The sequence below is a fragment of the Myotis lucifugus genome, unplaced genomic scaffold (genome assembly GCF_000147115.1).
Source record: "Myotis lucifugus unplaced genomic scaffold, Myoluc2.0 scaffold_63, whole genome shotgun sequence".
In the NCBI taxonomy this organism is placed as follows: domain Eukaryota; kingdom Metazoa; phylum Chordata; class Mammalia; order Chiroptera; family Vespertilionidae; genus Myotis; species Myotis lucifugus.
This window is the reverse complement of record NW_005871111.1, coordinates 1,175,586-1,193,832: the sequence shown is the minus strand read 5'-3', so window position 1 is coordinate 1,193,832 and position 18,247 is coordinate 1,175,586. Positions and strand designations below refer to the sequence as shown.

At 39.6% G+C, this 18,247-nt stretch overlaps 1 protein-coding gene across 1 annotated transcript in view; it reads right to left on the bottom strand.

Moving 5' to 3' along the window:
* PATJ (PATJ, crumbs cell polarity complex component) overlaps positions 1-18,247 on the bottom strand; it is a 292,560-nt gene that overhangs the window by 190,856 nt on the left and 83,457 nt on the right. The window contains 1 exon segment of the mRNA XM_023754657.1: positions 3,119-3,328. Coding sequence (XP_023610425.1) covers positions 3,119-3,328 — 210 coding nt within the window.

The window sequence follows — 18,247 nt, the reverse complement described above, 5'->3', positions numbered from 1 at the left end:
GCACTGCGCCTCCTCCTCTGAGCCTCGGTATGCTTTTCTCTTTCCTCCTAGTTGTAGAACTTCCACTCAGCCAGCTTTCCTGTGGTTCTGGATGATGTCCGTTCCGTCTTTTAGTTGTATTTTTGAAATGGTTGTTCGAGGCAGCAAACTCCCGTGTTTACCTATGCCACCATCTTGGTTTCTCTCCGATACAAAACTTTTAAAAAAAATACTTTGTTCTTGCCCTGGTTCAGTAAGTAGAGCATCAGCCTGTGGACTGAGGGGTCCCGGGTTCGATTCCGGTCAAGGGCATGTACCTTGGTTGCGGGCACATCCCCAGTGGGGAGTGTGAAGGTGGCAGCTGAATCGATGTTCCTCTCTCATTGATATTTCTGACTCTCTATCCCTCTCCCTTCCTCTCTGTAAAAAATCAATAAAATATATTTTTTAAAAATACTTTGTTCTCCTGTTGTATATTCATAATCTTTCTGCCCCAACCTGACTTTGGGCCTTTTTATTCACACTCCATCCCCACTTCTGCCAAGGAATGAGCAAATGCTCAGTAAACATTAGGTGGTTTCGTAAGTGGCCACCAAATGAACCATGAGAGAAAGAGACAGACACCTCAGAAAAGACCCACGCATCACTATTTACAGCTCATAAACAGATAGTTTTGCTAAAAGAACCCAGATGTTAAAGTAGGAATCACTTAGTGGTAATTCCACTAAGAATTGTTAGTCTTGAAAATGACCTTTCTCTCATTTCTTTATTGGCCTCCCACTCCCAAGTATCCTGACAGCCTTCTCGTCACCAAGGAAGCCTGGACAAAGGTGCATCGCACAATTATTTCATTCTGAAACCCGCTAAAGTGAGGCTCTGAGGTCCTGAGGTTTCTGTAGCTCGACCCCTGCCAGAAATAGCATAGGAATCCACACCCAGCTGGTACTAAGCTCCATTTTTTCTACTGCCTGAAACACTTCCTTAAGCTGCTTACAAGTCATGCTGTTTGAGTCTTAGAGGCCATACCTGGTTTGTGATTTCCTCTAGTAGGCCAAATAATCAGGCAAGTAATCATCAGGGAAAATCTAGACAAAGTTCCTGCTATAATCCAAAATACCAAGAAAATGAGGTCCCCATAAAATATCAAGTTTACCCTTTCTTAATTTGTCCAAAAATAAAACTGGGCATCTCATGTTATATGTTAGCTATGGCAACACCCACATATCAAATATACAGTACGGAGTCAAGAACTTGACTAAGCTGTGTGCTATATCCCATTTTGAAATATTTAAAGTGTCTGATAGTAATATATAGACGTCTTCATATGTAATACATGAAGAATAAAGGTCAAATTGATGTTCCCCAATGCAAAAATACTATATGTAATGCATGAATCTATCTATAGCTATATATACACACATATACATATGTGTGTGTGTGTGTGTGTGTGTGTGTGTGTGTGTGTGTGTGTAAACATATCTATCTATAGGAACACTTGTAGTATGCTAATATTTCATAAAATAAAAGGATTTTAGAGTTAAGAAAGATTTTAGGAGCTTTCTAGTCTTATTCATTCAGTCTTTTCAGAAGTGAAAAAATAGGCTCAGAGAAGAAAAGCGGTGTACCTAATTATTAAATTATGAGGACAATGTTTTTCAAAGTGCAAAATCTGGCAATAGGATTACATGGGTGGCTCATTGAAGAGGCAGATTCTTGAGCGGATCAGAATTCTTAAGTCAAACCTCTGACAGTAAAACCTAGAAACTGTCACCTCCCAGGTGATTCTTAGGTATATCACATATTTTTGTGTTTGAAATCCTCTGGGCTAACTCATAGCAAAGTTAGAAACTGAGCCCAGATTTCTTGAAATCCAGTCCAACACTCTCATACTGTTTCAGGCATGCTGCATGCAAACTACACTAGTGACAACAAATTAAAACAGGAATATAGAGCATAGTGGCTAAGAGCATAGGGTCTGAGGCCACTCTGCTGAGTTTATATTCCAATTCTGCCCCTTAACAGTTATATCACTTTAGATAAGTTACTCAACTCTCTGTCTTGATTGACTAATCTGAGTTAAGGATAATAAGAGAACTACTTCTTAAAGTTCTGTGGGGATTAAATTAGTTAATAGATGTAAAGGACTTAAAACACTGACTGACATATAGTAAGCAGTTAATAATACTTTAACGCTGCTTGAAAATTATCATCAATGATTTTTTTTTTTTGCATTGAGGAACCTCAATAGCACCTGTAAAGAGGCCTTCAGTCATAAATAGTAACCTGACCCAGTACACGAGATTATGCAATAAGATGACTTTAAGATGGCTGGGCCATATAGGAGTTTAGACGGTAAGGTTACAAGGCACTTTGATGGTGAGAAAAGCATATTAAAACTTCATTGCTACTAGTATACAGTGGGGCCTTGACTTACGAGTTTAATTCGTTCTGTGACGGAGCTCGTAACTCAAATTATTCGTATGTCAAATCATAAAGTGAACGAATGAGACACGGAATGCTGGGCTGATGTTGTGGCGTTCACTGTGACGTTCACTGCGCCAACTAGCAGTGGGGTATCTGAAGCTGGCTCGTAACCCGAATTTTAGCTCACAACTCAAAGGAAAAAAATCGGCCGAGAGACGGCTCGTATCTCGAAAAACTCGTTAGTCGGGACACTCGTAAGTCAAGGCCCCACTGTATATGATATGGTTAACTGGATCTCAACTTATCATGCCATCTCAACATCATTCCAAAATGAAAGTTAAAATGCATAAATAGACTTATTCTAATTTACATCATAAGGAATGTGACAAGACCCTAGAAGACTGTGCTAAAAGGATGAAGATAAAGATAGCAGTCAACCTGGTAGTAGTAGGACTAGTAATGTTAGCAGGTAGCATTTATGTAACAATGTGCTAAAACACTTACTGAATATCATCTTTAATTCCCCAAACCCTATGAGATAGACAGTATTTCTTCTGATTCTGTCAGGCAAGGACGGTAAGAAACTTACACAAGGGTACACATATAGTAAGCAGTAGAACAGGGGCTTGAGGCCAGGTGCATTTGTCTCCACAATCCATGTTCTCAACTATGACACTATTGCCACCTCCTACATTAACCAAATTCAACAACTTACCCCCAAAGGCTTACAGATGCCAAGGCGGACAGTGCCTGGTGGCACAGCTTTCAACACTTCCACAGCATCAGCAAGTTTGGTGTTGTCCAAACAGTACTGATTGACCGACACCAGGCGGTCTCCAGGTAGCAGTTCTCCACTTCTTTCCGCAACACCATCGGCCACCAGGGAACGAATCACAATCACTGACCTTGTGGAATCTAAGGGGTCCTAATGTCACACAAAGAAGAAAGATGAGTCAGCTCCAAAAACAAATATTCAGCCTTCAGACAGTTTGTGTTTACTCATGACTCTCAGTTAACTGTTTACTTCCTGTGCCTGGCATCCTGGTGATGTTCTTCCAAAGAGGACACAATCTATTACACCATCACTCTAAACATCCACAGAGATATCAGCTCGTATCGCGGTGAAGACATAACCTTAACAATTTCAAAAATTGCATGTCTGAGTGCTCCATACACATACATTTCTTTTTTCAACTTTGGGTGACATGTTTTGTTGAATAACCAGAGGTCTAGGGACAACTGGGCAAGATTCTCTGACATCCTCAAGCACAGTCACACTATGGATCAAAGGTAAGCCCATCTGTTATTGCTCTTGGGCAATAAGTAAGCTTCAAGAGAAGTGCGCTACATGGTGCTCCATTCTTAGGAATTCCACCTATAAAATCCTCCTGCTAAGTCACTTACGTTAAAAAAAAAAAGACATGGAAACCATGGCATGTTCCACTGCATTTTAAGAGTATGTTTTAAAGTAACATAACCTAAAATTATGACAGAGTATAGGTACCCCTCGGTGAGAATGATTCATATGTAGAAATACATAGAAAATGAGTATGAATTCATGAACAAAGCCAATGTGCAAATCTCTCTCATCCATATTTCTTTTCATTAAGCACTGAAGAGAACAGTGACATAAATACATTTGGTTAATAAAAATCAATTCATAACCCCACTATTATTTTTAATTTTATTCAACGAACACTGATATGTAGCACTTACTTTTGTCAGGCTCTGTTCTAAGTGCTTGACAATTATTAATTCAACTAATCCTTAAAAAGAACTTTAGGACGTGGTAAGATGTGTTGTCAGGCACATGTATTTCACAAGGAAAATGAGAGTCAGAGAGTTAAGGAAACTTGCCAAGATCACCTCACTGGCTCCTAAACCCTCACTCTGACCATCATGCTCTGCTACTTGGCCTGCACCATAATAACAGAAGAAATTGGAAATAAAGAATTGTGAATGCAAAGACATATTCACATGGAAATCTTCTGGTTGAGTAAAATCTCTTAATCTGTCCTAATGGCGGAGGTATAGGGTACTATCACCAACCTCAGACTTAGTAAGGAAGAGAACAAAGAATCGCAATAATAGGAGCCCTTGCTTTGGTTTGTCTATTCTGCTCCTGTTGTTTGATTATGCAGACTGTTCTATAAAGGCAAGATGTAGTAACAAGAGATTCCTACTACCATTTCTATTAAACCTTTCCCTGGCAAGTAGAGAGAAACTGCCACATTTTGTGTTAGAATGATAAGCCTCTGGAGTTGACAAAGTGAGAATCTGCCAAGTTCTAGGCCAGTGATGGCGAACCTTTTGAGCTCGGCGTGTCAGCATTTTGAAAAACCCTAACTTAACTCTGGTGCCGTGTCACCTATAGAAAGTTTTTGATATTTGCAACCATAGTAAAACAAAGACATATTTTTGATATTTATTTTATATATTTAAATGCCATTTAACAAAGAAAAATCAACCAAAAAAAATGAGTTCACGTGTCACCTCTGACACGCGTGTCATAGGTTCGCCATCACTGTTCTAGGCTGTGTCTGTTTGAAGTGTTTGGTGCTTCCCTTGAACTTCCCAGTTTCCTATGCCTCTGTGTTTCAGATGCCAAGGTTCATTTTCAAGTACTGCAAGGAATTTTAAACAAATATGCCGTATATGAATCACCAAAGGCTACACAGCTAATTCCTTAAAAAATGCCTTCCAGCAACCGATCTTACTTTCCTTAACTAACCTTGCTTTTCCACTCCCAAGTCAAGAGAGTCTTGGTAAATTTCTAACCTGACCTGATGTTTAACCCCACATATTTATGAAGAGGATCAAAATTACAAACTGTCATGGGAACTCATTAACAAAGTACAGAGTGTTAAACTATAATTACACCAATATTTTCAAGTAGAGGGAGCTATTGCATAGGCAGAGAACAGAAAAGAACCAAAATAAAAAAAATAAAAAAGAAAGAAATAAAAAATACAGTGGTGTATCAGCAGGCAATCAGCGCAGTAATATAAAAGAGCTGTCTATTTTGTCACTGGCAACCATGAATCACAACACACTTTTCATTTTGAAATATGAAACCATTACATTTTAAGTTTGACACGCTAATAAATAAGCTGTACAATTATGTCCTTCATTTAGGATGTCAGTTTTTGATGGAAAGCTTTTTTATTGGGGGGGAAGGGAAACTACATAATAGCTTATTCCCCTCGTGAAATGCACAGAAAGCAGCTAGCATTACTTCATATTAGTAATTACTCAACTTTCTTAGAGAAAACGGCAACAGTAAAATATACCAAAAGCAAATAAATGACTTCACCAGGTTGGTGTGAGAGACCTCTGTAGTTTCATATAACACCAAATCAAATGGTAGTATTTTTAACCCAATAAATAGGTGAATCGGTTTTGTTAAAATAATTAGAAACATTTCAAAGGACGAGCAGCCAGGACATAATGGAAACGTCATGATAAGCACGTATTTATACAAAGTCCAGTCTTCTTTAGAGCTCAGGCTAGTGTCAGGGTGCTTGCTCACTAACATTTACTCAGGCTTAGCCCTCGAGTGTCTAAGCACCAAATCTAATCTAGCACCACTTTTCCTGAAGGAGGGAACCCAAAGGCAGCTCCTTTGTCACTCAAAAGAAGACAAGCCACCTTTGAAGACGGCCCATAGTGTATAATCACTGCTTCATTTTCTGGGATGACTTTCTGACTGTGTGATTTCCCACACAGCTGAAGGAAGTGGCTTTAATGAGTCACAGCCATTTCCTGTCATGGTCATCACATGTAGCAGCCACCCAATGGGAAAAGCGGCTGCCACTGCCTACTGGGGTGGCTACTATTCCCGAGGCTTTGCTGCATTTAAAAAAAAAATGCTAAAAAGGCAAGAAAAAAACACACAGCCAGATTCAGGCTGCTTCTCACCAGAAAAGTCTATTTTCTGAAAATATAGTCCATAATATCATACCCATGTTATAGCCAACAAAATGTTATAAGGATATTTCTCAAAACCTCTATCCAACTCTTTGACCCCAGGCAGATTTTTAAGTCCCCATCAGTTTTTATCTCCTTTACACAAGTTTAAAATCTCTTAAGTTTTCTCGTTTTGGTAAATAACACTGCAAGGAACACTGTATTCAAGAATCAAGATGTTTTAGACTAAGCAGCCAATAGAGGGCACTAAAGACCAATCACAAAACACAAGACACATCTTTTACTATACAAGCCATGCTCTTCGGAAGGATATTTCCCCCCTTTATTCAAAAGCCTTATGTCATTATACATATTCTAACGATATTCCATCTGATTGCTTTAACTCAACCACTGATGAAGGTTGTTCCCTACAGCTCTTTAAAAAAAAGAAAATTATCACATGCCTATAATCAATTTAGAGCAGCCATCTTTCATCAGAATACTATATAAGAAAGTAGATCTCACCTGAATTCTCCTCACTACTAGCTGCAAATTCCCAAGAGAACCCACCTAACTGCTGTCTCACAAGTGAATAACATCACCATACCTGTCTGAAGAACAATGGATATAAGGATCTTTGAGGTCTCTCAAAGTAATGCTAATGTTTGATATTTATTATAAACTAGAGGCCCAGTGCACGAAATTCGTGCACAGGTAGGGTCCCTAGCGGCTACCAGCTGCCGGCCGGGGTCTTCCTTCGTTCCATGCCACTGCATGGTGGTCAGCGCACATCATCGCGAGCAATCGAACTCCCGGTCAGTCAAACTCCTGAGGGGACACTTTGCATATTAGGCTTTTATATATATAGATACAGGATGTGTCAATGTTGGGGGAGATCCAAGCTGACAAACTGACTCCTCTCCTCCCATCCTCCCTGAGTGGTATTACCATATATCCACGTATTCACTTACTCTCCCTCACCCCTCCACTGAGTTGCTGACTAAGGCAAGTCACTTTGATCTCTCTCCTCCATCTGATCCTGTCTCTCCATTTCCACTGCCACTACCTTGATTCAGTTTCTCATTATTTCTAGCCTGTGCAACTGCTACAGCCTCCCAATAAGTCTACCTGTCTCCAATCTTGCCTCCATCAGCCTATTTTCTAGGGAGATAAAAGAATGACTTTAAAAATAAAAATGTGGCCACAATTCCTCCTCTGCTTCAAACACTTCAGTGATACAGCCTTCAGGACAAGGTCCCAACTTTTTGGCAGAGAAATTACTTCAGATCTGGAGAGCAGTCTGGTCTCCTTTCGCTGTTTCCACATATATCACTGCCCACTCCCATTCGCCCACACACTATCTCTAAACCTAAGAAAGACCTACCAGCATAGCATTTGTCATCATACATTTTCCTTACTGTCCCTGATCCCCTGGAGTAAGTTAGGTCCTCCTGCTAGATGTATTCACAGCACCTTACATTTTCCCTATGATAAAATTTTTGACATTTTACTGAAATTATTTTAACCATCTTCCCTACTAAAAATAAGCTTCATGAGAGCAAGAATAGGTTTGCTTATTTGTTGTTTTATTTCCAGGGCCTACTACAGTGCCTGCCACATAGAAGGCACTGAATAGCAGTTGAAATATCAAATGACTGAATCTATTTGGTTTCTCCTCAGTGGATGATAAACACGCCAAAGGCATACCATCATATATGAATTACAACAATAACAGCAATGTCAACTGGGTATACTTCCTCAGCCCTTGCCATGCCAGGCATGTTCTCAGTATCTTACTTATTTCAACCTATTTAATCCTCACACCCACCTGAGGTAGGTGCCTTTATTATCCCTACTTTCCAGATGAGAAAATTAAGGCAGAGGAAAATTAAATAACTCAACCAAAGCACATAGTTGATAAGTGGCAGAACCAGAATGTAAACCACTCAGTGAAGTTCCAGAGTTTATGCTCCTAGCCACTAAGGGATGTGCTCCTCTATCTTAAGGTAAGAATTTGCTAAGTGAGTGAATGAATGTTGAAAGAAGGCAAATTGCCAGAAGATAAACTTATTCCATTGCCCAAGTGTATAAAACTGAGCTCCTTAATGTGCAGCAAGCTGCACGGACAGGTAAACTTTGTTTGCCAGAGTTTTTATTTACGTTTACTTTCACAAGAATCCATTCATTTGGTGAGCTAAGAACACCTTTACATGAACAGATACAAACATATGACACTCATTATGCTCAAATGGATGGGATTCCAAGTTTATGAAGCATCTGTAAAATGTATTATATGAATATTTGTGGACATTCCCACAGATCAAAGAGACCAGAGTTCACATAAACTCAAGCAGAGTGCAGGGGCATCACCTGGGACAGGGAGGTGGTTCCGTTGAAATGTGAGCTCTGTGAGAGGCAGAGAGCTCTAGCTATAAAGCTGCTCCAATACGAAACCTGCAAATATAGACAAGCAAGCGTGGCAAGCTCGGTGCAAGGAACGCAGCAGGGACTGTTTCATAAAGACCCAGATGAAATGAACAGGAAGAAAAGCGGTCACATTTGATAAAGTGGCCAGTGAATTATAAGTAAGGCATTTTTGAAAACAAGAGGCACATGAGACAGACACCACGGACTGCTCTGACATTCAACATTTATAGGCATTGGAGTACTACTCCAATGAAGAAAAACAAAAACCACAGTGTAACAATGACTTAACCATATGGATTCAAAATAAATACCAACTTTGATTTTCTTCTTTTAAAATCTATTCTGTATACAACACCCAAACTTTGGAAAACATTAAGTAATGTAATAGGAAGTTAAAGATCACAGCAGGAAGGTAAGGAGATAGGCCATTATTTATCTCAGACAGAAATTTGTATATAAATTACCTTGCCTTTGATAACTTTGACACTTATTGTCAACTAAGTCTATTCAAATATAAAATTGGCCCATAGTACACTCATGAGAGGAAACAATGTTAATTTATATGGTCTTAATGCTATGTGATTGAAGTTCTGTGCTGTTGTATATATAGCTCACCACAGCCAAAATACATGCTCTCCTGTACTACAGGAGTCCTTCACCAAAGTGAAATGACTCCAGGGAATGACTAGAACAGGGGTGGGCAACCCCTGGCACGCGTGCCAAACATGGCACGCCAGTAACTTTTGCTGGCACGCGAAACCCTCTCTTATAATCTTCCATTTATAATTTTTTTCTTAATATCGACTTTTTTATTTTTCAGATAAATTCAGTGTAGGTGCAACTTAGATAAATAAATAATTTTACATAACAAGTTATCTTAAAGACCATAGACATGGATTGATGAGAGAGGGGAAGAGCAATTTCTATGCCTCTGCCTTAACTCTCCCTGCCTTCCTAGATCCGACCAGTGTTTTGGTTTCATCCATATACGCTTGTGAATCTTTGTTCTCAGTGATGAATTTTGTTAAGTCTCATAATAGGAGTAGCCTGACAGATGAAAGTAGTAGCTCGTGCATATCTCTGAAGGTCACAAAATATAAACCTGATGTAAAATCTCTGTCATCAGTGATGCAGCAGCAAAAGTCCCACTGATAATATCAAACAGAGTCATAAAGTTTTCTGTCGGACTATCAGTGTACATGTATACATTAAAAAATAAACGTATTTTTCATCATCATATACTGTGTTTTTGTCACTCGAATGAATTTTATTATTTCTTCAAGGTTCTTCACATCCGTACACCTTAAGAGATATCAAGTAGGCGTAACATGTTCTCAAAAAATTAGGGTTGGCACGCAGAAGAATTTTGAGTCAGAGATTTTGCTGGTTTTGGCACGCACTCACAAAAAGGTTGCCCACCCCTGGACTAGAAAAACAACTTTGAACAATGATGATATACAAAGTGCTCTACAAATGAACAGATCTCCTAACCAATGAATTCAGTGCTGTGGTGTACACTACTACAGAATTAGGCTACTAAGCTTCATTTCACAAATATTTATTCTTATGAGGAAGTATGTTTGAAAGATAATTTTATAGGATCTATACATATTAATTTCTGAATAACATAAGGTAGCTAGCTCTGTAGTATTTTATGAGAATTGTCCAAACTCAATAATTGTCAACTAAGGAAAACTATGAAAGCAGCAAGTAGCCAAATATTTTATTCGTAAAGAGTATTCTCTTAAATGTGGCCACTATTACTTGAACTAAAAAAGCATTGAGTTAAAATCTAAATAAATTAACAGTGAAGTAAATTTTCAAAATCAGAAATTAGGAATTTACTAAAAGGGAGAATGCAGAAAAAAAAGCCACTAAGTTTAAAAGGGAAATAGCTAACTATCCCATCCTGGAGGTAGGCAACAAAAGGAAGTGGGTATAAAGAAAGGCAAAGGAAGGGTTCCTTTACACACACACACACACACACACACAGAAATACGTCTTAAGGAAAAGACAGTGATTTTCAGATGCTCTGCTATACATCTGGCATAAATTAAAATTTCCATTGGTAGCAATGTCAGACAGGAAACAGGAATCCAAAGATTTTCTTTAAAGAAAAAAATATACACAGGAGAGTCAAGACGACAGATAGTCAATCCACCGTGGTAAAATGGGTATGGATTAGAAGTGAGGGACAAGTTTTGAGCCCCAGCTTGGGGCCAGCCTGGCTGCGTATACTTTCATAAGTTCTTCATTTCTCTGAGTCTGTTTCCTTAATTGTAAAATGGGAAAGTTGGATACATGACATTTATAATCCATTCTACCAACTCTGAACTCTTCTAACTAAATTTGACAGAGTATCGTGAGTCAAATTTGTCATTAATTTCTACCAAAACATTCACAAAACTCTATAACAAGCAGGGGATGATGAAAGCTAATTCAAAACACAGCATCAGCAATGAAAAAGAGATACACTACGGTCACAAGAATGATATATTTTTGTTAGTGATATCTTTTAAGAAATTAGAAAAAGGCCACTGACTACACAAGTTCTAACTTCCTGGGTATTCCACCATCAAAACAGAAGATACAACAAAATATATAGGACATTGCCCTTTTCTTATTTGAGTCTTAAAACAACCTTTTTTTCCCTTTGCCATTTTTAGGTAGCAAGAAAAGACATGTCAGGGACTATTAGTTGAATTAAAATCTCAAGCATAGTCCTGGTTTAAGAAAGTGGCACGTAATTAATTATACTAAAAGAGCTTCTTCTGATTTGACCAACAAGCTAAGCACTTACCCTTAGGAAAGAGAAATAAATGTATTTATAGTGAACACAAGGCAATAACTAAATGATTCTAATGAATTATGAGAAAGCTATCTCATCAGAATCTAACCCCATTTTTAACTATTTTATAATATAGCCAAGTATTATACTAATCATACCAAGAACCACATCATCATGTTCAAAGTAAGTACCCACAAAATACATTCAGTGCACTCAAGATAGATTAAACTGATATGGTTCCTGGCTCCTTGTGTCTTATTACTTCCTAAATACTATTAGGCATTAAGAATAGATTTTTCCACTCATCACACATACAGCTAAATAGTCCCTAAGCAGCACAGTAAGCACAATAAGTAAGGCAATTAAAAGTTCAGTGGAAGAGAAGAGGACAGAGAAGATTGCAAAAAGATCAAAATATATTCTAAAGCAGAAAAAAATACATAAGCTTGCAGGTAATTTTACTCTGTACTAAAGGCCCAATGCACGAAATTCATACAAGAATAGGCCTACCTTCCCCCAGCTGCCCACACCGGCTTCCCTCTGGCACCCAGGACCTGGGCTTCCCTCCGGCCACTGGCAGGCACCTGGGACCCAGACTTCCCTCACAGCCTCGGCTTCGTCTGGAAGGGTGTCTGGTCTAATTAGCATATTATGCTTTTATTATTATAGACTAGAGGCCCGGTGCATGAAATTCCTGCATGGGGGGGGGGGGGGCCCTTAGCCCAGCCTGCACCCTCTCCAATCCAGGATCCCTCTCACAATCCGGGACCGCTGGCACCTGCTTTCCTGCCTGATCGCCCCTAACTGCCCCCCTTGCCAGCCTGATCACCCCTAACCACCACTGCCTGTCTGCCTGATCACCCCTAACTGCCCCCCTGCCAGCCTGACCACCCCTAACCTCCTCTGCCTGCCAGCCTGATCGCCCCTAACTGCCCCCCCTGCTGGCCTGGTCACCCATGCAGTCTGCTGTTCAGTCATTTGGTCGTCCCTCACTAACCCCCCTGCCGGCCTGGTCACCCCACACAGCCTGCTGTTCAGTTGTTTGGTTGTCCTTCACTAACCTCTCTGCCAGCCTTGTCGCCCCACACAGCCTGCTGTTCGGTCGTCTGTTCGACTGTTTTGGTTGTGATGGCCCCTGGCTTTTTATATATTAGGATAGCTTAGTACTTTAAAAATCTACTTTAAGCACCATAATATTCAAAATGGTTCAAGTGGGAGTCCTATCTTAAAGACTTTTTAAAGACTGTTGCTTTCTCTTATCCCCTTATTGTATCCTACTAGATATTCTTCTTGGATATTACATATGTTCCTTGGATATTTCATCTCTTGAAAAATGTATGTTATGCTGTAATTGTTTACACATTTACCATTCATCCCTGGCCCAGGACTTTCACTAGTTGTAAGGAAAACAAAAACAAATCACACAACTGTCCTTTATCTAAAAGTCCCATTATCTGGCTGAAATGGCTGGGGTTCCACCAGGCAAACAGTAGTATAAAAGTGCAAAGTCACACCCTCTATTAAAATTACATTAGTTGAAATTTGAATAATACTTAACACTATGAAACTATACACTTAAAAATGGTTGTTATAACTTCTGTTATGTATATTTTACAAAAAAATTTTAAAGTAGAAAATGAATTTATAAATAAGAAATATCCCAGCCAGGCTGGTGTGGCTCAATGGTTGAGCATCAAACCATGAACCAAGAGGTCACCAGTTTGATTCCCGGTCAGGGCACATGCTCAGATTCCAGACTCAATCCCCAATAGGGGGTGTGCAGGAGGCAGCTGATTGAGATATTTATCTATAATCAATGTTTCTATCTCTCTATCTCTCTCCCTTCCCCTCTCTCTAAAAATCACTAACCAACATATTTTAGAAAAAAGAAATATCTCAAAATCTTCCAGAAAAAAATACCAAACATTAAGTTGGAAGTTATTATGATGCGGAGGAAGTACAGACACATAAAACTGTTAAAAGCTTTTTTAATAGTAGTTTTGGAATTCATTTTAATATTCTAAAGAAATCATTCTCAACCTACAAGCTTTCAAATACCAGCTGAGTGACGTTGTTCAGGTCGTTTAATTTCTAAGACCTGGGGTTCTCCTTTCTAAGTGGAAATAACAACAGTACAGATTTCATAGAGCTACTGAAAGCATTACATGAGAGAAGGCATGTGAAGACCTTAGCAAGCTCATAGAAATCACTTCATAAGTGCTGTTGCTATTATTATTATTACTAGGAAGATGATGATGGAAAAGAAGTTAGTAGGATAAATGGGTTTGAAGAGTTGACACTTACAATCTCATTTACTGCCTTCTAAATTTAATTGTGATGTAGGCCAGCAGTGCTATCAATTGCCAAACCATTCATGATGTTACACTTACATGTTTAAGACATGCAAACAAAGGGTTGGCCCTGTACTTCAGCTATGCAGACCTCTCCACCGGAACAGCGCCTCAGAGCAGCCTGGGGTCCTCAGTCCTCCTTCCCCCTGAAAGCAGACACTGAGACGGGAGCCCCCTCTCGGCTGAGAGGCTCTCTGATAACCAGTGCCACACGAAGGACACAGGATGCCCTTCATTCCTCAGAAAAGATTCGGCAATATTTTTTTAATCCTCAAAAGGACAACCAATACTCTTGCTATGTAACACACAACATGTGGAATAAAACTTGGACATCTTGAAACTGTGCAGGAAAAAGGCCAAGGAGTTCCTGCTGCGAAATCCAAGGTAGAACACACCCAGTTTCTACTCTCGAGCAATGAAAAAGCCAGCAGGTCTCTAAAGAGCTTTGTCCGGGGGAGAGGAGTAAAGGCACGGGGCTGTAAGGATTCAGGAATACTCTGAATTAATCTTGTGGAACTGAAGTAAGTATGTCTCTCTGGAAAGACAAATGAAAAATTTTATCACCTTTCACTTGAGCCATAATTATGAAGGACCAGTGTTGTTTCTGGTCTAAAGACTGTACTTTCCCACTTCTTGACTAGCAGCCCAGCTCCACTAGTGACTAATTGGGTGATTCTGAGCAAATTCTTTAACCTCTTGTCATCAGTTTCTTCATCCATAAAATGAGGATGACTATAGGACCTACCTCATGGGATTGCAGAAATGATTAAATCAATACCCCCACCCCAGGCTTTCAACAATGCCTGACACAGAGTAAACAGTACATAGTAACTGGCTATTATTACCATGGGAAATGGTAGTCATGTTTTCCATATAAAATATTAGAAATATTAGAACACAATGTTTCTCAAAGGATTTTTCATTAAAAGGAATAACACTTAAAACTTTAGATAGACATTAAACAGCTCACAGTCACTCAAGAAAATAAAGACATGAAATTGGGATCAAATTACCAATACCAGGACATTCCTGTGTCTGGAATGTCTACTACCTGCTTGTCCACAAAGCATGCCTCAATTCCCCATGAGTCTCCTGACAACCACCACAGGGTCTCTTAGTCTTACTCCCACCATTGCTAATACCATAGTGCAGCGGTTCTCAACCTGTGGGTCGCGACACCTTTGGGGGTCAAACGACCCTTTCACAGGGGTTGCCTAAGACCATCAGAAAACACATATATAATTACATATTGTTTTTGTGATTAATCACTATGCTTTAATTATGTTCAATTTGTAACAATGAAAATACATACTGCATATCAGATATTTACATTATGATTCGTAACAGTAGCAAAATTACAGTTATGAAGTAGCAATGAAAATAATTTTATGGTTGGGGGTCACTACAACATGAGGAACTGTATTAAAGGGTTGCAGCCTTAGGAAGGTTGAGAACCACTGCCATAGTGTATTATATAGAGTTGTTCCCATGTCTGTATTCTTTATTCTCTTTTAACATATGTTTATTTGTCCACTATCTCTCTATTCACAATGAAATTTAACCTCCATGAGGACATGTGGTCTTTTGGCTATTTTTGCTCACTGCTATATCCCCTGTGTCTGGAACAGTGCCTGGCACAGAATATGCTCACTATACATCTGTTAAATGAAAGATCGCTACAGGGAACATATCTCTTCATCTTTATATCCCTCATACTAGTTCACATTAAGTAAACAATTTTTGTTTTGGAGTGAATGACTAACATTTATAGCAAGTCTGTGCTCAGATTTGACCTTTGAAAATCTTCATCATCAGTTTTCAGCAGAGTAACGCATTTTATGCCTACAAAATATATGGGCGTTTATGTACATCTTTTATTTAGCCTTCACAACTTTCCAGGCAAATATTATTTCCACTTTAGCACTTATTGTTTTAGTAAACTGAGAATAAGAAAGACTGACAAGCCTGTTCAAAGTCCTAAGTAGGGTGTCAGAGCTAGAATACAAATCCTAGTCCTTTCTGGCTTGTAAGCTGGTGCTCATAACCATACTATATGTTCACAGTAGCACAGTGGTGATTACAATAGCTGATTAAACGCAAATACAAGAGGGGGCAGGCGAAAGGGGACCGTGAGCTCTAAAAGTGGTGTGGTAAAGATCAGGTAACCTATGCCCTTTCAGGAATCAAATCAGGCCTTAGGTACCAGAAGGGGGCAGCGACACTTGCTGGCCCTCACTGGAAGAGCATCGTTTCTCTGAATCACTGCCCGGCTCCAAATGACACCCACAAGCAGGGGCAGAGCAGAGCAGTACAAACCACCACACCATGGGAAACAGACTGAAAACCTGCTTGTGGGTTTAATTCAATCTTCCTGCCATACTCTAGGAAGGGCGATGACTTTTACCGACTAGCATGGTTTTTAACACGGACATGAGACTCAAGTGGGAACTTCCAAAACACGCCCACACCTAGAGGTAAGGGAAGAGCGGTGATGAAACACCTCTGGAGGCTGAGTTCCTTCGTTAGACCAATTCTTTTAAAAAATATATATTATTCTATTTTTAATTACATGGGAGACACAGACACATAGCCAGACTGAGAGCCACGGATTTCCTGGGAAATCTTGAGCATTTCTCAGGAGATCTGCAATTATCAGGTGTTGCAGTAAATCTAAGCATCTCCACGTCTATATTTTAGCTCCCCATGGTTGTTTTATGAATACTAATATGTACAGTTTGGGCCATTTCTGAAATACTCACTAAAGGGAACACAGCGGATATTTCATGTTGAATATCTCCTCCTCAGCAGTGCCTTCTAGTGTGAAGCGACACTGTTCACAGGTGAACTAGCCTATGGGAAAGCACCACCCGGCTGACAAGCAGTTGCTGCCTGCCCTCTACGTTCTCTCTCCTCCATTAGACAGAAGGGGATTTTCTGCAGCTTCATATTCCAGAAGAGCCATGAAATTCCCGCAAAGTTCAACATCAGGCCTGACTTAAGATCTCTGAGGCCTCCTGCTAACTCCATCCTCCTGCAGCTGCCTCGCTCGGGCAAGCGTTTGATCTGTGCGATCTGGGTTTCAAGCTGATACACACACAGCCTCTTTGATCTCTTATTAAGTGGCTTCTGGTCTCCTGATGCCTTTAGTCCTGCTGCAGGGAAGTTCTGGGAAGTCGGCCATCAGCCCGAACACACTACATACTCCACACGCCAGGAGCGGGCTCCCTTCATTCACCTACTTTGCAGGCTTGAAAAGCGATCTTTAAGCCATGAGAGAATTTCCCCAGTAGCCACAATCAATCTACTCCATGAACACATCACTAAGAATTATTTTTCAAATGAAGCAGCTTAAAATGATTTAAAGGATACAGAACTTTCCCATAGAGGGAAAGAAAGCAAATCCCCCGTGAAAAGAAACCTTCGGCCCAGCTGGCACTGGAGCTTACAGTACTTTGATGTTAATAAAAATAAATGTGGACAGGAATAAGGGATGGGCAAAGAGTAGTCTTTATCAGTTCCCCTAAGTTCTGTTAAGCAAGAGTGACCTTTAAATGCAGCTGTGTGATTTGTTCAACAGTAGCTATGTATTTGCAAGAACATGGACACTACCATTACTAATAAACTGACTACATTTTGCTTTGTACCAAGATCTTAATGCTACATGAAGAATTGGACTCCTTAAAAAAAAGAAAAGAAAAAGATACTGGTGGCCATGTTATGAGATACCGTGAGCATTAAAGTGGAACTTGTAATACTTTACTATCCTCTATATGTTAGATTCTGGACATAGTATAGGTTTGTATCTGACTTTTTAGTAATACTAATATATGTACCGTACAGTTGACCCTTGAATAACACGGGTTTGAACTGTGTTGGTCCACTTATTCATGGAATATTTTTCAAGAAATACTGTAAATGTATTTTCTCTTTTTTGTAATTTTCTTAATAACATTTTCTTTTCTCTAGGTAACTTTATTTTAAGAATACAGTATAGCCCAGCCAGTGTGGCTCAGTGGTTGAGGGTCAACCTATGAACCGGGAGGTCATGGTTCAATTCCCGGTCAGGCACATGCCCGGGTTGCGGACTCGATCCCCATTGTGGGGTGTGCAGGAGGTGAGGTAGCCAGTTGATGATTCTCTCTCCTCATTGATGTTTCTATCTCTTCCTCCCTCTCCCTTCTCTGAAATCAATAAAAATATATATTTTTAAAAAGAATATAGTATGTTAGACATATAACATGAAATATATGTTAATTAACTATTTATCTTATCAGCAAGGCTTCTGATCAACAGTAGGCTATTAGTAGTTACATTTTGGGGGAGTCAAAAGTTATATATGTATTTTCGGCTGTGCAGGGTCAATGTACCTAAC